General features: G+C 44.9%; 1 protein-coding gene across 5 annotated transcripts in view; it reads left to right on the top strand.

Annotated features, from left to right (window-relative positions):
- The window catches only part of lrrc9 (leucine rich repeat containing 9), a 302,164-nt gene that overhangs the window by 229,644 nt on the left and 45,215 nt on the right, over nt 1–27,305 (top strand). For 4 of the 5 annotated variants that reach the window (XM_070877538.1, XM_070877539.1, XM_070877540.1 and 1 more), the window contains 7 exons: nt 1,564–1,704; nt 2,194–2,371; nt 5,199–5,419; nt 7,055–7,177; nt 21,695–21,825; nt 23,188–23,296; nt 25,204–25,343. In XM_070877538.1, the coding sequence (XP_070733639.1) occupies nt 1,564–1,704; nt 2,194–2,371; nt 5,199–5,419; nt 7,055–7,177; nt 21,695–21,825; nt 23,188–23,296; nt 25,204–25,343 (1,043 nt within the window). The remainder of the gene's footprint in view (nt 1–1,563; nt 1,705–2,193; nt 2,372–5,198; nt 5,420–7,054; nt 7,178–21,694; nt 21,826–23,187; nt 23,297–25,203; nt 25,344–27,305) is intronic. The other variant, XM_070877541.1, reaches the window with a different exon arrangement.

A 27,305-nucleotide genomic window follows, 5' to 3' on the forward strand; every position in this document is an offset into this window, starting at 1 on the left:
GCTTGCTGCCACGCAAGCTCAGACTGCTCTCATGCAGGCTTAGCTTGCTGGAAGGATCCGCTGGCGAAAAACTTCAGGACTACGGTCACCCTTGAGGGCCACCAGCAGAACCGTTTTCACCCTGCTCTGAGGTTGCAGGTCTGGTTCCAAGACGTGGCAGAGTTCTCATCATCATAGGCAGTCCCTCGAAGTTAGGATGACTTGCTTCCACGCCAAAAAGGGATGAGTTCATAGATGTTTCAATGAAGGACCTAATATTCCAGATCCTGCACTACATCGTGAAGGGTGGAAGATGCCTGTGCTTGGATTTTTTTAAAGTGTGATGGCGGTTGCACACCAGCCACCACATAGGCTTGACAAAGCTAGGTCTTGGTCCAGTGGCAAGGATTACCCAAAACTAACTGGAGACCAGCCCTGCTGCACAGACCGAGCGCGCACACATATCACAGTGTGGGCTGGCCCGTGCTGCCCCTGGGCCCTCACCTCTCCTGGGCCCCAGTCACTTCCCTCTACGGACTCTTGCCGCTCCTTCGCGCCTCCTGCTGTAACTGCCCGCACTGCAATCAGCGACCTGGCTTCGTAGCCGTTGCCCTCCTGCAGGAGCACGCGCTGCTCCCTGCAGTGGTATGCCGCCGCACACTGCTCCCTCCAGTGGCCCCGGCCTGCAAATGGTCTTGCAGGCCGGGACTGCACCGATTTCCAGGCCGGACCACTGCACGCTGCACCCTCCAATGGCCCCAGCCTGCTGATGGTCTTGCAGTTCTATAACCACCTTCTTGGTGATGCGGAGCCACCAGTACACTGCTGTTGGCTTAGGTGCAGGTGGGAGAAGTGCTCCCTAAAGACCCTAGGTGGGTAAAGCCACCTGCTGAGTGCCCTCCTCCCCCTTCTCCTCCCTCTGCAAACAGCTCGTCCTCTTTACTGCCTCTGTGCCATCACGCTGTCATGCTGCATCGCAAGGGGAACTGCATCTAGAGCCCCATGACTGAGAACAGAGCCTTCCAGTACTAGCCAACACCTTCCCAATATCCATCTGCATGCTTTAACGACCCAATATTCATACACACTCTGGAAGAACCAGTACAAAAGCGATAATCAACTTACACATGTTCAGCTGTACATGTTTAGAAGAGGACGTTGAATGGAGCGGCGACGTTGAAAATGGCAGGTCCTGTGTCAAATCAGTATTACACGCTGACCGACATCACATACGTCCTACTCTGCATATTGCCAGCGCTTTCACATACCGCCTGCATTATTGCCCTCACCAAGATGGCAAACGGCGCGGGCTGTGCTGGAAGTGGGCGGTGGCGAGGCGGATACCATTTTTAAGAAGAAACAGCCATAACTACTGCCGCTAAGTTGCATAAGTGTCTGAAGCTCAGCTTGGGGTCAAATAGGATGCCGATGTTGCCAAAAGTTGGCATCAACCTGAGACAGTGGCTGGGGAAGGGGATGGAATCTGTGGCAAGGGTATGGAATTTACAAACTGATAGAATAAGTCTATTAGAGTTAACATAGTTTTCATCACTTAAGATAAAATCCTTTTCTCTTCTCTGCCAGGTTTCTTTAGTAGCCCATTCACGGACTGATGAAGAACGCCCTCGTTGCCTCAGTTTATTGACCTGTGCTCAGATCCTGACTCAGTTAAGCAAAAACAAGCCAATTCCATCTGTTGACCAAGGGACAAACTGGCTTTCTAAGGTTTGTAATAATGCTTGAAGTGTTTTTTAAAAATAAATATGCATCATTACAAAAAGGCCTTGCTAGTGTAGGATTTGGTTTCAGAATAATAGTCTTTCAACTTGGACTATCCATTTAATTTAGATTAAAATGTATTGCTTCAATTAATCGGTTGCTTTAATTAAGCACTTTTGGAAATAAAATTCATTGCAATATTCTAATTACCTACGGTAATAATACATGTATCTGAGATTAACAAGGTAATACTAGCCTAACACGCATCAAGAAATCTATACAAACCTAATTCTTATCATCAAATATGTGTCACTCATTCATGTGATCAGTTCATTACAAAGCATCTAGATGTTTTCACCAGGGAGTAAAACAAAATGTTTTTGGGATTATTGCTATTTGCATCTATACATGTTAGTTTAGATTGTGATAAATAAAAAAGGGTAAGTCATAACATATCTACTTCCTTTTATATTTTGAGTTGAGTTTTGTTTGCAGATTACTACATTAAATTTAGATGGACAGAATCTTTCACGACTCACTAATCTAGAGAAGTTGGTGAATTTGCGCTGGGCTTCGTTTAACAACAACATTATTCGTAGATTTGAAGGCTTGGATCACTGCCTCCATCTTGAAGAACTTTCTCTGGAAGACAACTATATTACTAAAATTGAAGGTAGTAGTTGGATTTTCACAATGTAATTTTTTTGCAGATTTTAGGATTCTTTCCCTCTTAACTGTACCACTTGGCAAACAGAACTTTACAATTCCAACATAAAACGAGCAGGTTTTATGCTCAATAATGTAAGAGGTTTTGCAAGCAACCAAATATGTCAAGGCACGCATTTTTGCAGTTCAAGAATAACTCTTCACCTCTTTCACATAGACATGCACACAGTCAGCTAAGAGAATTTGAAACTAGCTGCTAGGTTGTCGATTGGAAGTGAATATGACACTGTTTTCTACTGAGATATGCAGTGCGACGTGAATACTGGCTGTTCCTTCTGCTAGTGGTGTGATGTTCAATTGCACTAGCCGAGTGATGGATCTAACCTAACCACAGATCTTCAATGCCATTTACCCTGAGCTCATCACTAGCTGCTTAAACTAAGAGATCATAAAATCATAGAATATTACATCACAAAAACAAACCATTCAGCTGGTCAAAACTGAGTAAGTCGTTTTTCTACACATGTGTCATCGACTCTAATTCCACTCCTCATCTTTCCTTGTGTATTTCCTTTTTGCATCAGGTATGAAAAGCCAAGTTATCTTAAATCAAATATGCAGTATGGTTTCCATAGTGTTTGCAGGTAATTTACTGAGGCAAGAAAAGCCTGCAATTTGGTTGCACTTCAAATGCCCTTTTACTTATCTGGAATTTTGTTTAAGGTTCCATTTCAGTATCAATGTGCTGGTTCAAAAAAAATCACAATGCATGAATGAATGTGACACTGTAAGTCACTGCAGCCAAGTTAGTGGTACACAGGGGCATAAAGCATTTACTGAATGCCACACTTCGACAAAGAATTTACATAGAATTACATGGAGTCTATAGCATAGAAACAGGCCATTCGGGCCAACTGGTCTATGCCGGTGTTTATGCTCTACACGAGCGTCCTGCCACCCCTCTTCATCTAACCCTATCAGCAGATCCTTCTATTCCTTTCTCCCTAATGTGTTTATTTAGCTTCCCCTTAAATGCATCTATGTTATTCGCTTCAACTATTCCTTGTGGTAGCGCATTCCACATTCTTACCGCTTTTTGGGTAAAGAAATTTGTTCTGATTTCCAGTGCATCTATATCTTTTTTATAATATGAAGACCAAAACTGTACACAATACTACCAAATTTGGTCTAACCAAAGTTTTATACGTTTAACATAACTTCTCTTCTTTTTAATTCTATCCCTCTAAAAATAAACCCAGTGCATGTTTTTATGGCCTTATTAACCTGCATCACCCTTCAAACAAAACATGAATGTTTTTGCATTCATAAAACCTTTGTGAATTGGCTCCATAAAGATGGTACCTTTATTTGTTCATTGTTATCCTCATTGGTTTAGAGGTGACACTCTTGTCTCTATATCATCATCATCATAGGCAGTCCCTCGGAATCGAGGAATTACTTGCTTCTACTCCTAAAGTGAGTCCTTTGGTGGCTGAACAGTTCAATGTGAGAGCCACAGACCCTGTCACAAGTGGGACAGACATTCGTTGGGGGGGGGGGGGAGGGGGGTGGGTGGGACTGATTTACCACACGCCCCTTCCGCTGCCTGTGCCTGACCTCTTCACGCTCGCAGCATTGAGATTCTAAGAGCTCAACGCCCTCCCAGATGCACTTTCTCCACCTAGGGCGGTCTTCGGCCACGGACTCCCAGGTATCAGTGCTGATGTCGCACTTTACCAGGGAGGTTTTGAGGGTGTCCTTGTAACATTTCCTCTGCCTGCCTTTGGCTCGTTTGCCGTGAAGGCGCTCCGCATAGAGCAATTGCTTAGGGAGCCTCGTGTCTGGCATGCGAACTATATGGCTTGCCCAGCGAAGCTGATTGAGTGTGGTCAGTGCTTCAATGCTGGGGATGTTAGCCTGAACGAGGACACTGACGTTGGTGCGCCTGTCCTCCCAGGGGATTTGCAGGATCTTGCGGAGACATCGTTGTTGATATACCTCCAGCGACTCGAGGTGTCTTCTGTACATTGTCCATGCCTCTGATCCATACACGAGGGCGGGTATTACTACAGCCCTGTAGACTATGAGCTTGGTGGTAGATTTGAGAGTCTGGTCTTCGAACACTCTTTTCCTCAGCTGGCCAAAGGCTGCACTGGCGCATTGGAGGTGATCAATGTCTGCCTTTGTTGATAAAAGGCTCCCGAGGTATGGGAAGTGGTCCACGTTGTCGAGAATCTTGATGACTGTGGGGCAGTGCTGTGCGGCGAGGACCTTTGCTGGTGGAGGACCTTTGTCTTACGGATGTTAAGCATAAGGCCATGCTTTCATATGCCTCGGTGAATACAGCGACTATATCCTGGAGTTCAGCCTCAGAATGTGTGTATACGCAGGCGTCTTCTGCGTACTGTAGCTCAATGACAGAGGTTGGGGTGTATCTATAAGTTAGAAGGTCATGGATTCGAAGTCCCATCCAGACCATGAGCACATAATCTGGCCTGACAATGCATTGTTGGAGGTGCTGTCTTTTGGATGAGACATCGAACCTACAGCCTGCACAGGTGTCACTATTTGAAGAGCAGGAGAGTTCTCCTAGTATCCTGGTCAATAATTATTCCTAAAACAACATCACCAAAACATTATTTGGTAATTTATTTGATGGCTGTTTATGGGACCTTGATATGTGCAAATTAGCCAACTCATTTGCCAACATAACAACAATGACTGTGTTTCAAAAGTAATTAATTGGCTGTGAATTACTTTCAGGATGTGAAATGTGCTGTATAAATCTTTCTTAGTCATTGCCAGATTTTTTTGTTTTGTTTTGTTTTTAATAGGGATTTCAAAGCTGACCAAGCTGACTAGATTGAAACTTGGTAATAACCAATTGAAAAATTTGGAAGACTCTGGTTTAGATAAGTTAACGCATCTCCACTATCTGTCACTAGAATGCAACAAAATTTGTTCACTACGCAGTTTGCAGAAAATCTACACCCTAATAGAACTCTGTTTGGGAAACAACCTCATACAAAACAATTGTGAGATCTACCATTTAAAGGTAAATATGATTTATACTTTAATAGACAATTTACAGCACTGAAGAAGGCCGTTTTATGAAAGGGAAATTGTGTTTGACAAATTTATTAGACTTCTTTGAGGATGTAACGAGCAGAGTGGATAAAGGGGAACCAGTAGATGTTGTATATTTGGATTTCCAAAAGGCATTCGATAAGGTGCCACATAATAGGTTACTGCACAAGATAAAAGTTCACAGGGTTGGGGGTAATATATTAGCATGGATAGAGGATTGGCTAACTAACAGAAAATGGAGAGTCGGGATAAATGGGTCATTTTCAGGTTGGCAAACTGTAACCAGAGACCTTATCAGAAGGATGAATTTCGGCCCCATAGAGTATAAAAGTGTGGAAATTATGATGAACACTGATTCGGCCTGAACTGGAGTGCTGTGTCAAATTCTGGGCACCACATTTTAGGAAGGATGTGAAGGCCTTAGAGAAGGTGCAGAAAAGATTTACGAGAATGATTCCAGGAATGAGGAACTTCAGTTACGTTGATAGACTGGAGAAACTGGGCTTGTTCTTCTTGGAGCAGAGAAGATTGAGAGGAGATTTTTATGAAGGTGTTCAAATTCATGAGAGGTCTGGACAGGGTAGATAGAGAGAAACTGTTCCCATTGGCAGAAGGGTCGAGAACCAGGGGACACAGATTTAAGGTGATTGGCAAAAGAACCAAGACAACATAAGAAATTTTTTTTTACGCAGCTAGTGGTTAAGATCTGGAATGCACTGCCTGAAAGGTTTGTGGAGGCAGACTCAATGTTATCTTTCAAAACGGAGTTGGCTAAGTATTTGAAGGAGAAAAAATTGCAGGGTTATGAGGAAAGTGCAGGAGAGTGGAACTAGCTGAGAATCAGCAAGGGTACGACGGGTCGAATGGCCTTCTGTGCTGCAACCATTCTATGAAAAGCAAGGAAGTTATGCTAAACCTTTCTAAGTTTATTGGTTAGCCTTCAGCTGGAGTGTTGTGTCCAATTCTGACCACCACACTTTAGGAAAGATGTCAAGGCTTTCAAGAGGGTTCAGAGGAGATTTACTGGAATAGTATCAGGGATGCAGGATTTCAGTTACGTGGAGAGGCTAAAAAATGTGATTGTTCTCCTTAGAACAAGAAGGTTAAGGAGGTATTTAATAGGTGTTGAAAATCATGAAGGGTTTTGATAGAGTAAATACAGAGAAAATGTTTCTACTGGCAGAAGGTTCAATAACCAAAAGACACAGATTTAAGGTAATTGGAAAAAGAGCCAGAGGTGAGATGAGGAGAAATTTACCAATGCAACGAGTTATTATGATCTGGAATGCACTGCCTGAAAGTGGTGGAAGCAGATTTAATAGTAACTTTCAAAAGGGAATTGGATGAATTATTGAAGGGGAGAAAACTGCAGGGCTATGGGGAAAGAGCAGGGGAGTGGGACTAATTGGCTGGCTCTTTCAAAGAGCCGGTACCGACATGATATGCTGTAAGGTTCTATGATTTACGCACTTTTTCAGTTTTGACTTGTTTCTATGTAGTGCATTCGCTAACGTAACAACATTACATATTTGTAGAAGACCATTTTGGATCTTTTAAATTGCGACATGCTTTGATTTCTTTAATGAATTTTATATGTTTTTAGGGAATGGAGAACCTTGTCATATTGGACTTGTATGGAAATCCATTGGTCTGTAAACAGGAACATTACCGTCTCTTCATCATCTATCACCTGGCTGCATTGAGGGCCCTTGATGGAAATATAGTGGTCAGTCTGTACTCATTCGCCATAAAAATGTTTTCTTTATTATTATAGTGCAGTCAAAAATATTTTATAACACTCATATAGCTGTCTGCCATGACTGGCCAGCAGGTTTAGCTACAGAGTAGACTAAAAAGGTCCCAGATTTGATTCCCCAGTCTGCACCGAGTTACCTAATCTCATTGGGTGAGGACAGGATTGAATGTGGCTGTTAAGTCCTTGTGGTTACATGAATAGCCACGAGGTATGGGAGTGCAAACAGCACTCATGGAACTGTACTACACCAAGGAGTTGATGGCTTCAAGAAAAAATGAGTGATGCAAAAACACTCATATAGCTCATAAAATATGGAAATTCAATTTTTGTTTCTTTTTAGTGATGTTAGTTCAATAAGTTTGAAAAATACATGATTTCTCCATAATGGCAAATATGTGTTTTTGATTAGTGCTAATTTCCCCTTGAATACAAAATTAAGACACACAGATGCAAAATCAGTATCTGGAGGAAAACCATCTGCAGTCAGTTCTTCTGCACTCTGAAAAGTACCATCGGTTCTGTTCCTTTAAAAAAGGGGACAAGTCCGACTGCAGTAACTACAGAGGAATCTCCCTGCTATCAGCCATTGGTAAAGTCGTCACAAGTTCTCCTCAGTGGTAGAGACCTTCTCCCTGTGGCTGAGGAGCTCCTCTTGGAGTCGCAGTGCGGATTTCGTCCCCTCCGGGGCACAACGGACATGATTTTTGCAGCGCGACAACAACAGGAAAAATGCAGGGAACAGCGCCAGCCCTAATACATGGCCTTCTTCAACCTTACAAAGGCTTTTGACACTGTCAACCGCGAGGGTCTATGGAGCGTCCTCTTCCATTTCGGATGCCCCAAAAGTACATCACCATCCTCCGCCTGCTCCACGACGACATGCAGGCCGTGATCCTTACCAATGGATCCATCACAGACCCAATCCACATCCGGACCGGGGTCAAGCAGGGCTGCATCATCGCCCCAACCCTCTTCTCAATCCTCCTTGCTGCCATGCTCCACCTCACAGTCGACCAGCTTCCCGCTGGAGTGGAACTAAACTACAGAACCAGTGGGAACCTGTTCAACCTTCACCATCTCCAGGCCAGGTCCAAGACCACCCCAACCTCTGTCGTCGAGCTACAGTATGCAGGCGACGCCTGCGTCTGCGCACATACAGAGGCTGATCTCCAGGACATAGTCAACGTATTTACTAAGGCGTACGAAAGCATGGGTCTTACGCTAAACATCAGTAAGACAAAAGTCCTCCACTAGCCTGTCCTCGCCACACAGCACTGCCCCCCAGTCATCAAGATCCACGGCGCGGACCTGGACAACGTGGACCACTTCCCTTATCTCAGGAGCCTCCTATCAACAAGAGCAGACATTGACGACGAGATCCAACACCGCCTCCAGTGTGCCAGTGCAGCCTTCGGCCGCCTGAGGAAAAGAGTGTTTGAAGACCAGGCCCTCAAAACTGTCATCAAGCTCATGGTCTACAGGGCTGTAGTAATACTCGCCCTTCTGTTTGGCTCAGAGACGTGGACCATGTACAGTAGACACCTCAAGTCACTGAAGAAATACCACCAATGATGTCTCCGCAAGATCCTACAAATCTCTTGGGAGGACAGACGCACCAATGTTAGTATCCTCATCCAGGCCAACATTCCCAGCATTGAAGCACTGACAATACTTGGATCAGCTCCGCTGGGTGGGCCACATAGTTCGCATGCCAGACACGAGACTCCCAAAGCAAGCGCTCTACTTGGAACTTGTCCACGGCAAATGAGCCAAAGGTGGGCAGCGGAACCATTACAAGGACCCCCTCAAAGCCTCCCTGATAAAGTGTGACCTCCCCACTGACACCTGGGAGTCCCTGGCCAAAGACCGCCCTAAGTGGAGGAAGTGCATCTGGGAGGGCGCTGAGTTCCTCGAGTCTCGTCGCCGAGAGCATGCAGAAATCAAGCGCAGACAGCAGAAGGAGCGTGCAGCAAACCAGACTCCCCACCCACCCTTTCCTTCAACCACTGTCTGTTCCACATGTGACAGAGACTGTGGTTTTCGTATTGGACTGTACAGCCACTTAAGAACACATGCTAAGAGTGAAAGCAAGTCTTCCTCGATTCCGAGGGACTGCCTATGATGATGATAAAATGTTTTGGGAGCTAAATGAAAAAGAGTTATTAGGTCAAACCTTAGAAATGCAAAAATTAAAAGTTAAAGGGGGTTAAATTGGATAAGACCTGAAAACGGGCATGGGGATCGTGGTGCGCAATTAACCTGTCATTGTGTTGTAGGCAGCAAGGTAAATTTGTGCTGTCTGCTGTTTAACATCATTGCTGCACGCAGCCAGTTCTACCTGCGCTGTTCATTGGCTACATGCATCAGTAGGGGGCCCGATATTGCAAGTGGCTACCGCTACTTAAAGGCAGCCTGCACCTCTTGAAGGGGAGGTGCATTGTGGTTGCAGAAGCGATAGGAGACCTTTGTAAGCTGAATCTGTGCTGTAAAAGTTGTAAAAATGGCTGAACATGCGAGAGATTCTGCACCAAGGTTTTCAGATAATGCATTGGAGGTCTTGGTGGAAGAGATGGAAAGGAGGACAAATGTCCTGCATTCACAGGGGTGCAAGAGGCCCTCCAGACACATGCTCAGGAGGCAGTGGAAACTATTTGTCTAGTTTCTTTACATCTATTAATTTTATATCCTGAAATCAGTTATTGCACATAGAATATTACTATTTCACCAGTGGTTTTCCAGTAACCTTTTCAAGCATCAGGAATTGCATTCTAAAAGTACCATCAGCTTTTATACTATTTAGCAGTAATAGGCTGGATTTTGCTCTCAGCGGCAAAGGAACAACTTTCGCCGTTCACCTCACATAAGTTGCCCACAGACTTTTTGCGGGCTTATCAGCGAAAACTTCCAGTCGTCCGGCATCTGTTTCAGTTTGGCGCCCTCTAGGGGGGTTCTGACACCTGTGAATTGAACAAGCAACAGCGAGGCTCTTCAACCAATTAGATTGAAGTATCCTCACTGAGACATGCAGGGGCCAGAATTCAACCTGCTAAAAAGGCCACTTAGCGCCAGAAAGCGGTGGCCAGGCGGCAGAGTTGAGCGGCCGACAACTTCCAGTCTAATGGCCACCACGATCGAAATTCACTTCGGGGAATTTTCTGGCATTCCCCACTTCCGCCCGTCCGAAGTGTGTCATTAAAGCATGCACCGGCGCTCTCCTGCACCTCCATGGTACCCCCCGTGAAATTTAGGTGTAAAAATCCACGATCCGCCGCACAGTGCCCCCGATTGTTTTTTTCTGTCGGTGTACCTTGTATTTTGTATGTGAGCCACGGCAGCGCAGTGGCCCTTCAAGGGGAGGGCACACTGCCACGGCCACTATTTTTTTTTGCCGGCCGACTTCCCTATCGGCCGGACAATTATGGCCCCGGGTTCGGCCGCGCCGTCAACAGGCAACCTGGCAACTCTTCTTGGGTGCCAGGCTGCTGGCCTGGCTGAAACCCTCCCTGGTGGCTCAGTGGGCCAAACCTAAACAATCGCTGATTCTCTCCCCTTTAAATGAGGGGAGAGACGTGGTGATGCACACGTGTAATGACGTCACCACCGCTCTGCCGCTGACTGACAGCGACGGAGACTCTGTCCCGCCCCCACTTCCGCCCTGCACCAGTACTTACCACCGCACTTCCGCCCCCATTATGACCGACTTTCAGTCCGCTCCAAAAAAACTGACAAAGAGCTGAAACTGGCCTTGTCTGACACGATGGTAAAAGCACTTAGAAAACAGTAGGTTTACCAGGTTTCCTTCAGGGATGAATTTCTACCCTGCAGAGTCTAAAACAGGAAGTAAAAAAAACAGGAAATATAAATTAGTTTAAATCATGTACATGAAGCAAAGTAAAGATTGGAAAATACAGATGGGATTATGGGGGAGAGATTAAAGAGACAAACACAAAAAGTAAAAACAAAATAATTTTAAAAAAATTTGCAACTTTAATTTTTTTCTGAGGGAATGAGACTCCACATTTGTAAAATTAATCTTTCAGGACCAGAGAGATTGTTCAGCAGTAATTGTCACTTATTACGCCATTAAAATCTCATGTACTCCCGAGCAGTCCTAACTTTTTCAGCCATTTTTGGTACGGAACTAATGGGCAAATACCCCAAGTTCATGCCATTGTAGTGATTTCAATGCCAAGTTTATCGCCGAAGACTACAACAGCGCAGCCTGTGGAGAAGCAGGGTATCTCTGACAGCAACTTTTGGATTTCCGTGTTTAACTGCGCATATGCAGGCACAGAAATTGCGGTCAGATTTACTCTGTAATAATGGCGAATGCTGATAGCCTCGCCATTATTATTACAGCAAAATCCATGCCATTGTCTAAACTATTAATTCAGTTTAAATGTTGAGTAGTGTAAATTAATTAAGGATATGACCACCACCTATCTCATGATCAGTTGTGACTCAACCACATCACAAAGCTGAACAGTAGAGGAGCTCATGACTATTTTTTCAATTTTTTAAATGTGGCATACAAACTTTCACAACAACAATTATAATAACTGGAATAAAACAGAAGAGTTCATGTAATACAGGCAACTCTCGATGATCCGTACTCGGATCCAACGGGAAACCGTTGTAACGTGATTTAAAATTCTGTTGCTAACAAGTGAAAAGACAGCTCCAAATAATTTGGAAAAATTGCTTTCCAAACACTGTGCTCATTTGTATTTGCTCATTCTCTTTCTCACACTCTCTCTCTCTCTCTCTCTCTCTCTCTCTCTCTCACACTCACACATTCTCTCTCTCACACACTCTCTCTCTCACTCACCGTAAAAATCACCCTCCTCTGCCCTTGCTTTGCTGGTGTGTGTGCGCGCTGCTGCATCCGCTGGCTCTCACGGCCGCTGCTGGCGTTGGGAACGGGGGCAGTGCCGGCATCGGGTTCCAGGCACAGAACCTGTACATGCATGCTGGTAATGGCCATCTTTTGTTCCTGTTTGTAGCTGATTGTATTGATTCATTAAAGTTTTAACTTGTAAATGTAAACTCGCCCTAACGATTGTATTTATTCATTAAAGTTTTAACTTTAAAATATAGACTCACCCTAACGGAAAAATCATTTACCCATAATAGCCCAATCCCCGAGGGACCTGGGTAATCAAGAGTTGCATGTATATCCAAGTTTGCTGATGATACAAAGCTAGGTGAGAATGTAAGTTGTGAGGAGGATGCAAAGAGGCTTCAAGGGCCAAGTGAATAGGAAAAAACATGGCAAATGGAATATAATGTGGAGAAATGTGAAGTTATCCACTTTGGTAGGAAAAATAGAAAAGCAGTGTATTTTTTAAATGGTGTGAGATTGGGAAATATTGTTGTTCAGAGGGATCTGGGTGTCCTTGTACATGAGTCACTGAAAGTTAACATGCAGGTACAGCAAGCAATTAAGAAAGCAAATGGTATGTTGGCCCTGCTCCGCTGCACTGGCAATGACGACAACATCACCGTGTGCAACGATCCATTTTTGCCCCGTAGTGAAAATTCGGGAGCACTTCCTGAAGCTGCGCCAGGCAATGCCAGCCACAGCATCAGGAAGAGCGTCCTGAGCTATAGGCCGATTGCGGGGCGTTAATTAAAGGCGCTTACACTAAAAAAAAATTGACCGTTGAATCATGAAAGCGATGTCCGTGCCGCAATCTTACAGCCCGGCTCTCCACTTGAGTGCCGGGCTGATGCCACAGCACCTCACTCCCCGGTGGTCCAGGTAGGGACCCACAGAGTCAGCAGCTTGGCGCTCCCTTTTAATGAAGGGGACGCCCCTTTCTATGCAGCAGCGCTTCGCGTCCTAACGCGTACTGCTGCACCCCTCTCCTTTTGTTTCCGCCCCACTTGTGCCCTACAGAGCACGTGGAGCACATTATTTTGCACTCCACTTGCTCTCGGGGGCGGTAACCCCAATATCGCAAGCAGGGTGAGATTTCCACGCCTAGCGCAGGAACTCCCGCCTCGCGGCTGTTACCGCCAGCAAATGGGCCACTACGCAATTTTCCCCTCATTGTCTCGAGTAAAGCAATGCGAGTCACTCGAGTAGGTGGTCTGAGCATCTTGCGTTTAGGAATGTGGCTGTACTGCCTAATATATAAAGTATCTGAACTGGATATTCACATCCTTCACACGTTGCCCCATGTGCGCTTCTGCAATCTTTTTGAAGGTGGACCAAGAAAATGCTTGTTAAGACAGGGCCAATTATGAATCATTAGGTTTTTTTTTCACAAGTGACATACAGAGCAACAGTTATGATCGGACTTAGTTCAATTTAGCTTCATGCAATACTATAAAATAATGAATATAGTATACCTCCCTGCATCTATTGGTCTTCTTGTTTGACATAAACGAAGTAACTTCCAACTGTCCTCCTGCATTCTAAAGTCATGAGCCCTCACAGTTTTCACTTTAAGAACCTTGACTGGCAGTCTGTATCTCTGCCTGTTTTTAAAAAAAAAATTCCTTGTGTCACAATCTAAGAGGAGATGCTGTGCCAGATAAACCCGACGAGAGACAGGGACCAGGGACCTCCCAATTCAATGGGCTGGATTTTCGGCTGATTTGTGCCCCAGTTAGTGCCTTGGCGAAGCGCAAAAATGATTTTTTGGGCGTGAAACGAGACGCACAAGATTTTGCGCCCAGGCAGAATATACGCCAATGATTTTGCGGCAGCAGTAAAACCTAGCGCCCCGCTGCTGTTTTCACCGTTTGGATGACGTAAATTGTCGTGCATTGCTGCGCTTGCACCCCGGACGGAACTTTCGAGCATATCGCCTGATTTAGCGTTCACCCGGGAACCCGCCACCAAAAACCAGTCGGACACAGGGTGCCATCTTGAAAACGGCGGAGAAAGTCGCAGTTCTGAGTGATTAAAAGCATTGGGAGAGGAACGCTGTGTTACTGCATATTTTTGATTGTGAAGTTTATGTGAGTTTATAGTTTGTTTTAAAAGACCGTTAAGGACATTTTAAAAGATGGGGGCCATGCTATGTCGGGAGCCAGTAATCCTAGCTGCTATATTTATATAGCGTCGAGTTGGAAATAGGCTCATTGATGATTAATTTCAACGTAATCGAAGAGGTCACAGACATATGGGGAGGAGGCCTTACCCCCCACGAGTTTACAGGGAACATCGTTCATATCTGCAGCTCTCTGAGACACAGAGAAGGCTGCGCTTCCAAAAATAAGTGATCACAGAGATATGCCAGCTCCTACAGACAGACCTACAGCCTACCAGTGACAACTTGTGCGCCTCGTTTCACGCCCAAAAAATCATTTTTGCGCCCCGCCAAGGCGCTAACTGGGGCGCAAATCAGCACTGCCCGTCAAGGTGAAGGTGACTGTAGAACTTGCCTTCTATGCCTCCGGCTCCTTTCAGGCATCAGCAGGGGACATATCCTCCATCTCGCAGCACACGACACATTGCTGCATTCGTCAGGTGACTACTGCACTGTACGCACGCAGGATGGACTTCAGAAACTTCCCAATGACCAAAGAGACCCAAAATGAGGCCAATGGGGATTGCAGGACTACCTCAGGAGAGAGGGGTGGGGGTGAGGAGGAGGAAAACGAGGAAGAGGAGCCTGGCGAGGAACCAATGCCACCACCACCACCACCGCCCCCCCCCCACCACAACCACAAGGGAGGCATCGTGGAAATTTCACCGCTGCAAAAGCCTTACGTTAGCAGCTCATAATTGAACGCTTTGCTTGAAGAGTGAATGTCACGTTTGACCGTTGCCTGGCCACTCTATCGCACCATGTTGACTATTCCCCCTCTTATTCTGCAAATGAGACACTACACAGGAATGATTAAGGTGAACAAAAGAATTTATTAAACATTGTAAACTTTGTCAACTTTAATAAAATAACATAAATTAGCTGCATCCAGCAGTGTGATAATTCAACAACAACAACATTCTGAACAACATAAATCAGAACATAATAATAAAACATAAAACATAGGATACATTCAGCATCAACAACATAAATGCAGCAACCCCTGCCCCACATCTTTTACCACCGGCTTTCTTTCCCCCCCACCCCTTACCCTTATCCCCCTCTCTTGCCTGCTGCTCCTAACCCAAATGGTACCAAGATGGCATGCAGCAACGTTGTCAGAGCGCTGCTGTGCTTGGGGGAGAGACAATGGAGACGCCGGCTGGGGACACACTGGACCAGCCCATGGTGTGGAAGGCCTGGTTTCTGATTGGCAAGACTCTTCATCGGTGTCGACAGTCACAGGTGGTTTGGGTTTGGGTGTGACAGTGGGGAACGCAGAGAGTATGGCGGGAGGGTTTATGGACTGCATCACCTGCCCAAGCTGAAGCAGAGCTTGTGCCTGTGATGCACCATATTCCGCAAAGCTTCGAGCCACACTCTCCGGGACTCCAGTTTCACGGCTGGAGGCTACCAGCCTTGTGTGGGCACTGATGGCCTTGCAGGTTTCATGGCTCACACCAACAATCTGCGACCCTACCTCCGTAATGGTCGCAGTGAGAGTCTCAATGGTAGCGGGAATACTACCTAAGAGGAGTTGTTGAGCTGGATGTTCTGCCTGGACATTCCCACCATGCCCAGTTCCACGTCGGCCTGTCTGTCAGCAGACCGACTTTGCCGACCCACCCTCTGGAGAGATGGCATACGGGATTCGACCCCAGAACTGTGTTGCTGCACGCCACTAGTCCCAAGAGCCTCAGAGTTGTCGAACCCTGAGAAAGTTACATCATCATACTCAGAGGAGGTGAGTGCCGGTGTAAAAGAGGGGTGGATTGCATCTGCCACGGAGTTGGCTGATCTGTAAACTCATCCTCTTCTTCCTCCTCCTCCTCGACATGATGGCCTGACATGGAGTGTTGCTTTGAGGGTTGCTGTGGCTGGTCATCTGGAAGTAGAAAGCAACAGACAAGTGGTTAGCAGAAGGGGCAGGGTGACATGAGGAAGGTCGCATAGCACAGGCTCATTTGAAGGATTGCCGCTACTCCATTATATCTAGTTCACAGACACTGCATGACATTGCCCCAACCCAGCCCAGGGAGTGTGCAGGACTTACCCTCAGTTTCCAAGCGGGGGTCAGCGCCCCCAGTGGCAGTTGCACGACCTGAAACTCTGATGAGGCTTCAGATCCTGCCACGCATCACTCCTCGAGGTCGATGAGTGGCAGGGTCTGAGGCGGATCGCTGCCTGTCCTCACCTGCTCGTGCCGATTAGGAGACTTCTTTGCCTGCAAAGATGAAAATGGGAATGATTACAAGAGGATCCATCTGCTCTTGTGGCACACACCGATAGCCACCAAAGCACTTATACCATACTGTATGTAATACAGTCCTCTGATTAATGGGCTTGGAAATTGCACATAAGAACATAAGAACATAAGAATTAGGAACAGGAGTAGGCCATCTAGCCCCTCGAGCCTGCTCCGCCATTCAACAAGATCATGGCTGATCTGGCCGTGGACTCAGCTCCACTTACCCGTCCGCTCCCCGTAACCCTTAATTCCCTTATTGGTTAAAAATCTATCTATCTGTGACTTGAATACATTCAATGAGCTAGCCTCAACTGCTTCCTTGGGCAGAGAATTCCACAGATTCACAACCCCCTGGGAGAAGAAATTCCTTCTCAACTCGGTTTTAAATTGGCTCCCCCGTATTTTGAGGCTGTGCCCCCTAGTTCTAGTCTCCCCGACCAGTGGAAACAACCTCTCTGCCTCTATCTTGTCTATCCCTTTCATTATTTTAAATGTTTCTATAAGATCACCTCTCATCTTTCTGAACTCCAACGAGTAAAGACCCAGTCTACTCAATCTATCATCATAAGGTAACCCCCTCATCTCCGGAATCAGCCTAGTGAATCGTCTCTGTATCCCCTCCAAAGCTAGTATATCCTTCCTTAAGTAAGGTGACCAAAACTGCACGCAGTACTCCAGGTGCGGCCTCACCAATATCCTATACAGTTGCAGCAGGACCTACCTGCTTTTGTACTCCATCTCTCTCGCAATGAAGGCCAACATTCCATTCGCCTTCCTGATTTCCTGTTGCACCTGCAAACTAACTTTTTGGGATTCATGCACAAGGATCCTTGGAGATGGAGCACGCGGTGTCCACCGGTACGCTCGCGGCCTTCCGCGAGAGGTGGGCACCGGAGGGACTGGAGTGCATCATCACGCCCGGCAACCAAATTTTAATTTGATTTTACGTTTTAAAGTTAATTTGTTTTAATTGCCGGTGCTTTTAGTGTCCCCTTCCCTTTTATAGGGGGCACTGGGGAAAAATTGTGATTTTAGTGCCCAAAAAAAAAACAAAAAAAAAAAGAAAAAACACAAAAAAAAAAACACAAAAAAGGGGGAAAAAAAAAAAATGGGCCTTGTAAATGTCTGGAGTGTCACCCAGGTCGGGTGGCACCGTTTAATGTTTTATGTTTTCACAGATAAACTCAAAAGAGTTTCATGCACAAGGATCCTTGGAGATGGAGCACGCGGTGTCCACCGGTACGCTCGCGGCCTTCCGCGAGAGGTGGGCACCGGAGGGACTGGAGTGCATCATCACGCCCGGCAACCAAATTTTAATTTGATTTTACGTTTTAAAGTTTAATTTGTTTTAATTGCCGGTGCTTTTAGTGTCCCCTTCCCTTTTATAAGGGGCACTGGAAAAATGTGATTTTAGCGCCCAAAAAAAAAACCAAAAAAAAAATGAAAAACACAAAAAAAAAGGAAAAAAGGGCCTTGTAAATGTCTGGTGTGTCACCCAGGTCGGGTGGCACGGTTTAATGTTTTATGTTTTTGCAGGTGAACTCCAAAAAGAGTTTGATGCACAAGGACCCCCAGGTCCCTCTGCACCGCAGCATGTTGTAATTTCTCCCCATTCAAATAATATTCCCTTTTACTGTTTTTTTTTCCCAAGGTGGATGTCCTCACACTTTCCGACATTGTATTCCATCTGCCAAACCTTAGCCCATTCTCTTAACCTATCTAAATCTCTTTGCAGCCTCTCTGTGTCCTCTACACAACCCGCTTTCCCACTAATCTTTGTGTCATCTGCAAATTTTATTACACTACACTCTGTCCCCTCTTCCAGGTCATCTATGTATATTGTAAACAGTTGTGGTCCCAGCACCGATCCCTGTGGCACACCACTAACCACCGATTTCCAACCCGAAAAGGACCCATTGATCCCGACTCTCTGCTTTCTGTTAGCCAGCCAATTCTCTATCCATGCTAATACATTTCCTCTGACTCCGCGTACCTTTATCTTCTGCAGTAACCTTTTGTGTGGCACTTTATGGAATGCCTTTTGGAAATCTAAATACACCACATCCATCGGTACACCTCTATCCACCATGCTCATTATACCCTCAAAGAATTCCAGTAAATTAGTTAAACATGATTTCCCCTTCATGAATCCATGTTGCGTCTGCTTGATTGCACTATTCCTATCTAGATGTCTCTCTATTTCTTTCTTAATGATAGTTTCAAGCATTTTCCCCACTACAGATGTTAAACTAAGCGGCCTATAGTTACCTGCCTTTTGTCTGCCCCCTTTTTTAAACAGAGGCGTTGCATTAGCCGCTTTCCAATCCGCTGGTACCTCCCCAGAGTCCAGAGAATTTGGATAGATTATAACGAATGCATCTGCTATAACTTCCGCCATCTCTTTTAATACCCTGGGATGCATTTCATCAGGGCCAGGGGATTTGTCTACCTTGAGTCCCATTAGCCTGTCCAGCACTACTACCCTAGTGATAGTGATTGTCTCAAGGTCCTCCCTTCTCACATTCCTGTGACCAGCAATTTTTGGCATGGTTTTTGTGTCTTCCAGTGTGAAGACCGAAGCAAAATAATTATTTAAGGTCTCAGCCATTTCCACATTTCCCATCTTCTAAGGGACCAACATTCACTTTAGTCACTCTTTTCCGTTTTATATATCTGTAAAACCTTTTACTATCTGTTTTTATGTTTTGCGCAAGTTTACCTTCGTAATCTATCTTTCCTTTCTTTATTGCTTTCTTAGTCATTCTTTGCTGTTGTTTAAAATTTTCCCAATCTTCTAGTTTCCCACTAACCTTGGCCACCTTATACGCATTGGTTTTTAATTTGATACTCTCCTTTATTTCCTTGGTTATCCACGGCTGGTTATCCCTTCTCTTACCGCCCTTCTTTTTCACTGGAATATATTTTTGTTGAGCACTATGAAAGAGCTTCTTAAAAGTCCTCCACTGTTCCTCAATTGTGCCACCGTTTAGTCTGTGTTTCCAGTCTACTTTAGCCAACTCTGCCCTCATCCCACTGTAGTCCCCTTTGTTTAAGCATAGTACGCTCGTTTAAGACACTACTTCCTCACCCTCAATCTGTATTACAAATTCAACCATACTGTGATCACTCATTCTGAGAGGATCTTTTACTAGGACATCATTTATTATTCCTGTCTCATTGCACAGGACCAGATTTAAGATAGCTTGCTCCCTTGTAGGTTCTGTAACATACTGTTCTAAGAAACAATCCCGTATGCATTCTATGAATTCCTCCTCCAAGCTACCCCGTGCGATTGGATTTGACCAATCGATATGTAGGTTAAAATCCCCCATGATTACTGCCGTTCCTTTTTCTAATGCCTCCATTATTCCCTTGATTATTGCCCGCCCCACTGTGAAGTTATTATTTGGGGGCCTATAAACTATGCCCATCAGTGACTTTTTCTCCTTACTATCTCTAATCTCTAATCTCCACCCACAATGATTCAACATTTTGTTCATTAGAACCAATATCGTCTCTCACAACTACTCTGATATCATCCTTTATTAACAGAGCTACCCCACCTCCTTTCCCTTCTTGTCTATCTTTCCGAATCGTCAGATACCCCTGTATGTTTAATTCCCAGTCTTGGCCACCCTGCAACCACATTTCTGTAATGGCCAGCAAATCATACCCATTTGTAATAGTTCATCAGGAGGACATCGAAGTGCGGAGACATCTTATGAGACCTCAGAAAACAATCTTAATAATGTGTAAAGATCATTCATGGCAAATAGGGTGCCAAACTAAGCCTACCCATGTGTCATGCATTTTAGGAGGCAACCCACAGAGTACTGAGAGACAGCAAGAGCATGAGAACACCCACAGAGTGCTGCCAGGCACCAAATGTATGAGAACAAATAGTGTGTCAAATTTATAATTGAATTAATGAAGGAGTGCATGAATAAAAATTGTACTCTAACAACCCTCGAAAAATCATTGAACTTTTTTCGGCATTGTGCCACTCCTGACCACTTTTTCTGAGGCAGAGACCTCCGCGATTTCCCTTCATATGCATTTAAAAATGGATGGCAGGGGTCAAGATGCAACCTGTGATGTAACTCCTGCCATCTTCTTTCCACAGCCCCCCACTAGAGATTTGTTAACCTCCTGGCTAAATTGTCTGGCACGCTGTCTTGACTCCTCGTCTTCCATTATCATAATCCAATTTTAAAATGGCTCATTCAGCCCCGGGTGTACTGCACATGTGTGCGGCCGCATCCTACATTAGCATTTGTGATCGGACAGCAGACCAGAAGTACGGGAAGAAAAAAAAAATTTGCGCATTCATAGAACGGCCGATTTTTTTTAGCGCCAGAACATTCGGCTCCGCCGCACAAATTGCGTGGTGCATCACCGGAGTTAGCACTAGCGCTCCTCATGAACTTTTATTTGGCGAAAGTTGCATGCTCTGGCGTTAACGTTAACCCGCCGCTAAATTTTTGAATCCGCCACGAATTGCGGCCGCAAACGGGCGAAAATGCAAAAAGCCGAAAATCCAGATCATTTTAATGGGTGTGAGGTACTTAGCAATTACCAAGGCAGGCTAATGAATTATTGTTTACAGTCTTTTGGAAAACAACTTAAAAGTCTAGCCACCTTTTTGTTTTAGTGCCTTTTTAAAACGCCTATGAATACACTGTGCTTTAAGACACAACCCTTTCATGTAACTCTTGAATAAAATTTGTTTTACGTAAAATGTGCAACTGATGAAAAAAATCCGAGATTTCTCAGGGTCTGAAACTTCCACCATCCTTAACAGCTCACTCCTACTGTTACAGTAACAAATAAACTGTGTAATTCAGAGTTTAGAATTTAGTTACAACCAAATATCCAGGAACATATTTTTTTCCAGGAACCCCACTGGGGTCCCAACAGGCACAACCCTGTGCTTGCTGCAGGACCAGTACTCCCTTGAAACACCTTGCACTGGGATTGGGTAGCGAGAGTGTGGGAATGTGGTGAAAATAGGAATGTAGCTGCAGGTCTAAGTGGCACGATCAAATTTCTAGCCAACTGTATATTAAATTAATTGTGAATATTTATAAATTAAAAATTAGAAGTTATTTGCAGCATTTTACTTTTGAAACCTCATTCGTTTCTGAGTATGGTTATGGCCATATAAAAGCATTACCTCAAATGTTGTATTTTTGTATGCAGGATCCAGCAGAATCTGATAGTGCAAAAGATGTGTTTGGTGGTAGACTCACCTCTGACATGGTTACTGAGAGACTGGGACATTCAAACTTTTCAGAGCTCTTAAAGTTGGAATTGCCCGATTCTGCAATCAGGTAATGTAATGTATAATGGTATAAGTGGGAATAGTGAAGTTTTGAGTCAAAACAGAATGCTTTTTCTTTGAATTGCTGAAATCTCCTTGTGGTCGGACAACTATACATTTATACCATAGTTGTGGTCTTTGAAGTCAAATTGTTGCATACATCAAGTTTTGAACTTTCTCAACTGTACCAGCCCAAAAGTGTTGTAATGAATGGAAGATCTGCCACAGTGCAAATCATGTAAAGCGTGTATATTTTATCATGTATTTATGACTTTAAATTTTTTTACCCCATCTGGAGAGGATACACATTGCTGCAAAATGTTACATTAAAGATTAAGACAAAAGCGAAATACTATGGATGCTGAAATAAAAACAGAAAATACTGGAAATCTCAGTGGGTCGGGCAGCATCTGTGGAGAGAAAAACAGAATTAACGTTTCAGGTCGATGACCTTTCATCAGAATTGGCGAAAATTCAAAATTAACAGATTCTTAAGGAGCACTGAAAGGGGGAGGGGAGGAAAGAACAAAAGGGAAGGTCTGTCATAGGGTGGAAGATATTCTTCTGCAAATATGTCTTAATTGTAAAATAAATACGAACCACAGACTGTTTACATTGTTCCAATACTCTCCTGGCTGGTCTCCTACCTTGCACCCTCCATAAACTTGAGATCATCCAAAACTCTGCTACTCATATCCTAATTCATGCCAAGTCCCGTTCACCCATCACATCGGTGCTCACTGACCAAATTGGCTCCTGGTCTTGCAATGCCTCAACTTTAAAATTCTCATCATTGTTTTCAAATCTCTCCATGGCCTCCTCCCTGCCTATCTCTGTAACTCTCCGAGATCTAGCCCCCCTCCAATTCTGGCCTCTTGCGCATCCCCAATTTTTATCTAAGCCTTAAGCTCTGGCATTCCCTTCCTAAGCCTCCCCACCACACTGCCTCTCTCACCTCATTTAAAACACTCCATAAAACCTACCTCTTTGACCAAGCTTTTGGTCATCTGCCCTAATATCTGCTTATGTGGCTCGGTGTCAATTTTTGTTTGATAAGGTTTCTGTGAAGCGCCTCAGGGACTTTTACTATGTTAAAGGCGCTATATAAATGCGAGTTGTTTTGAAATCGAGAGAGAGTGCTGCAGAGCACATGCAGAAAGACAACTATCTCGCATCTGAATGGAGTTTAGGAGATCATTATGCAATTGGAGCATCAACACGGATTGTTTCTGTGTTGTAATTTCTGTAAAATTCTATGTAAATATCAAGAATTACAAAGATTGTATTCAAAAGTTAAAATGTAACAGTTACATTAGCTGCAGCATAAGTATTGCTATTTAAAGTAAATTTTCTTTTTTATACTTCTTGTCAGGTCTGTAGATCTTGGACCTTCAGAGAAATTTGGACGTTTACAAAGAATTAATTTGGAACACAATAACCTTGCATCCTTCAGTGGTCTTATATATCTCCCTCGTGTCAAAGTGAGTATTTTTTATAGCTATCTGCAGATAACGTCCATTGTTTTTCAAAATCTTGGTAACAAATAGTGATGTTAAAAGAAGTACTGCACAGCCATTTTCTGTTCCTCATTGTCAGTTTTAGAGTCTATACACTTATTTATAGAAATCACATATATTACTTCCAGCTCCTTATGTGTTTAGTTATCTTTACTACCACTAGTATTACATTGGATAGCTCAACTTACACATGAAATCAGAACATATTAGCCGGATTTTGCGGTCAGTGGCGAAGTGATGGTGCTCACTGTTGACCTCAAAGAAAGCTGCCCATAAAGATCTAGTGATCTTTGTGGCGTCGATTTCACCTCTCGAGATGTTAATTTAAATCTGAAGCCAAGTCTAGAGGTTCTCCAGTATCCAACAACAGTGATCATCACATCAAGCTGGCTAAGCAGCCAATCACTTTGAAGGATTCTCACAGACAACAAATCAAGAAGTAAAATGCACTGATTTTCCTTCACTTTTTAATCATTTTACAGAGAGCAAAATTAAGATTGTGACATACACAAGGGATTAAGGTAGAAGCTGAAATATCATAAACAATCTTTAAAAAAAATTATCAAAAAACCATAGAAATGTTATCATAATGCAAAACATTTGACATTCCACAAATACAAAATTAGTTTTTCAGGGCTAGTCGTTCACCAGTAATTATGACTCAGTACAACATTAAAAACCCAGTTTGAACAAAGCTTAACTTTTTCAGGGGTTTTTAAGAGCAATATTCCAGTGTAAAAGCTTAAGTTCTTGTCCGATCAGTAATTTCAATTAATTGTTGGCTGTGGCAAGTTCAACAGCGCGTTCTGTTAATATGATTAAAGGACAGAGGAGCAGGGAATGACTGACAGCAACTTCTGGATTTATGTGTTTAACTCTGCATGTGCGTATTCCAGAAGTTGCTATCAGATTTACCCTGTAATAATGGCGATTGCTGATAGTTTCACCGTCATTCCGGGACAATGCTACGATATCTCAGTGCTAAATAGACATTGCTCAAATATTCATATTCCCATACAATGAAACATCCATCCATTAATCATATTAACAAATTTATTTATAATGTAATATTGCTGGTTCCATTTAAGGGGTGCACTCAATGCCCAAGGTGTATCAACCTGTCCACTCCCAGGATCGACAGATTTCCTTTCCCGGACAATTAAAATAGCTGTGGATCCGCCCTCAGGCAGGGCCCAACACTGATGGAATGGACAACAAAGCGAGTTGTCTTTTAGGCCAGCAGCTGTCTATTGAGCCTCTGGAATCTGGACCTTCTCATGACTGGTAAAGATTTGACTGGAATACCTTGAGAAGCAGGCGCTTGACACTTAAAAAAAAATCTTACCAACAGTCTTTGGCCTGCCTTGGGATCCATGTGGAACCTGCAATTGGTGGACGTTCAGGGGCTAGCCACAGAGCTGTGTTTTTGGGCATCCCTATACTAGAACACCCAGCCAATGATCCAGCAGGAAAATGAGCAGGAAGTTGGAGATACTCTCTCCCATCTCATTTATGTAGTACTAAGAGGTCTGCTTCCATTGCAGGTTCAGACCCACATCTGTTGTTGTTGTACCCCCAGGGGAAGCTTTTGAAATCCCAGAGTTGCATAAAAGGGACAGAAACCCAATAAAACAGGTCTCCATTCATTTTTCTGATCTTTTCACTTGGGAAATGAGTGTTCTACAGGCAAAGAAACCACAAAAATCCATCCTGCTATATCTTGAAAGATATTTTCCTACTCTACTCATGGTTCTCTTGTGCACATCCTAGAGGCCAACTGGAAGCAACAAGGACCTGGTATCTAAATACAGTAATTAAACTGAAGTCTGATTTATGGTAAAATCAAATTTAATCTTTTGCTTATTATGAAGGTACTGTATTTAAACCACAACCACATTGAGACCATTTTGCCGAGACAAAAGCCTCAAATTCATTTGACCAATAGACAGCTTCTTCAACAGAAGGTGTCTTCCAGTGGCTATGGACAGCCAGCACTTTCCAGGGGCAACAGGTATGTGATTATAATCAACTTCCTGTCACTATATACAAATCAGTGACCTAGATTTTCTTCTTGTGAGTCAACTAGCACCAGCATCAAATTTAGGGACCGAAATTGCCCTCCACCCGAAACGGGGTGCACCTACCGATTTTTAAGTGTTCCATCCACCCCAATGCATGGAGTGGACAATCCGGTGATTTTAAGCACTTTGTTTCTGTTTCCGGTCGGAGCAGTGTTGGTGTCGGGTGAGAGGCGGCAGTGCGGGCGGGTCAGAGCGGCCCTCGCGTCGTGCTGATGCGTCACAACGTGCCTCCTCTTCAGTTAAAGGGGTAGGCCGCTGCGAACTCTGCAGCCATGTTAGTGGAAAACACTGGGCCACCAGGATGGGTTTCGGCCGGGCTAGCGGCCTGGCACCTGGCAGTCGGCCGACAATAAAAAAAAAAGATGGAGTCGCTGGCAGAGTGGCCTCTTTAAGGGTAGACCCGGGGCAATTCTGCCCAGAGGTCGGAAACAGGGTCGCCACCGCCAGTCGGTAAGGGGTTGACGTGTGCCCGATGCAGCAGGAACACGGGCGGAGCGGAAACCCGGCCAGGGGGAAATTTTGGATGGGTCGGCCCATCCGTCTGCCCTCGGTCGGTAAGGCCTCTCTGCTCCATTCCCGTCTCTTAGAGCTGGTAATGGAGCTTATGGAGGGGGGCAATTTCGGCCCCTTAATATTTTCCACCTCTCTCCATTGTCTGTATCAAAGAGCTTTTGACAAGCTCTTGTTCAAGAGGGAGATAAAGATAGACTAGGTAACTAAAGTTCATTTAGTCTAACATCAGATGTGGGAAAACTCTTAGGCTGGAATTTTCCCCTTAAAAAAAGCGTAGGTTTGGGACGTGGGGCTAGTTAAATTGTTAAAAGTGGGATTCCTGATCTAATACCATTTCCAACCCGCCCACTTCTGGTTTTGACAGAGGCAGGACGGAGAGCAGGCAACCAACCAGCTCCCGGGGGCGGTACATCAATTTAAATATTGTAATGAGGCTGGAAGCCGCTTTTCTCCCCTCCATTTTGAATTTAACTGTATGTGGACAGGTTTCACACAATTCGTGAAACCCGGCAATTAAAGCTAGGCGGGAACTGCTGCATCCAGGAGGTAAGCAGCTTTATACCTACCTCATGGATCCTAACACACCCCTGCAATCGGAGACCCCCTAAAGAGGCCTCCAATTGCCTTTCCAGGCCTCTGAGCTCCACCATCAGGCCTACCCCCCACCCCACTAATGATGCTGATGCTGGCAACAATCCTCCGGTGGCCAGCCCCGATCCTCTCTCCCCCATCCCCGCCAATCCCCAATGCTTGACATCCCTGATGCCTTGGCGACCCCACCCCTGCCGATGCTCCACCGACTTGACCTCCGCTTCCACGATCCCTGAACTTTCATTGCCGACCCTCAACACCCTCCTGCAATTCCCGATCCTCTGCTGCCGCACCCACCCCCCCTCCCACCCCCCCCCCCCCCCCACAATCCCCAATTGCCGCCATCCCTCTTGCAATCCTTGATTGCCACACCCCCTACCCACCCCCCGCCCCCCCCCCCCCCCCGCCCATCCCTGCGATCCTCGATTGCCAATTGCCCCAACCCCCCGCGATCCCTCCTCCGGACCAACTCCAGACTATTATCTGAATGGTGACAGATTAGGAAAAGGGGAGGTGCAACGAGACCTGGGTGTCATGGTACATCAGTCATTGAAGGTTGGCATGCAGGTACAGCAGGCGGTTAAGAAAGCAAATGGCATGTTGGCCTTCATAGCGAGGGGATTTGAGTACAGGGCAGGGAGATGTTGCTACAGGGCCTTCGTGAGGCCACACCTGGAGTATTGTGTACAGTTTTGGTCTCCTAACTTGAGGAAGGACATTCTTGCTATTGAGGGAGTGCAGCGAAGGTTCACCAGACTGATTCCCGGGATGGCGGGACTGACCTATCA

This window comes from Pristiophorus japonicus, chromosome 4 (assembly GCF_044704955.1).
Source record: "Pristiophorus japonicus isolate sPriJap1 chromosome 4, sPriJap1.hap1, whole genome shotgun sequence".
NCBI lineage: Eukaryota > Metazoa > Chordata > Chondrichthyes > Pristiophoridae > Pristiophorus > Pristiophorus japonicus.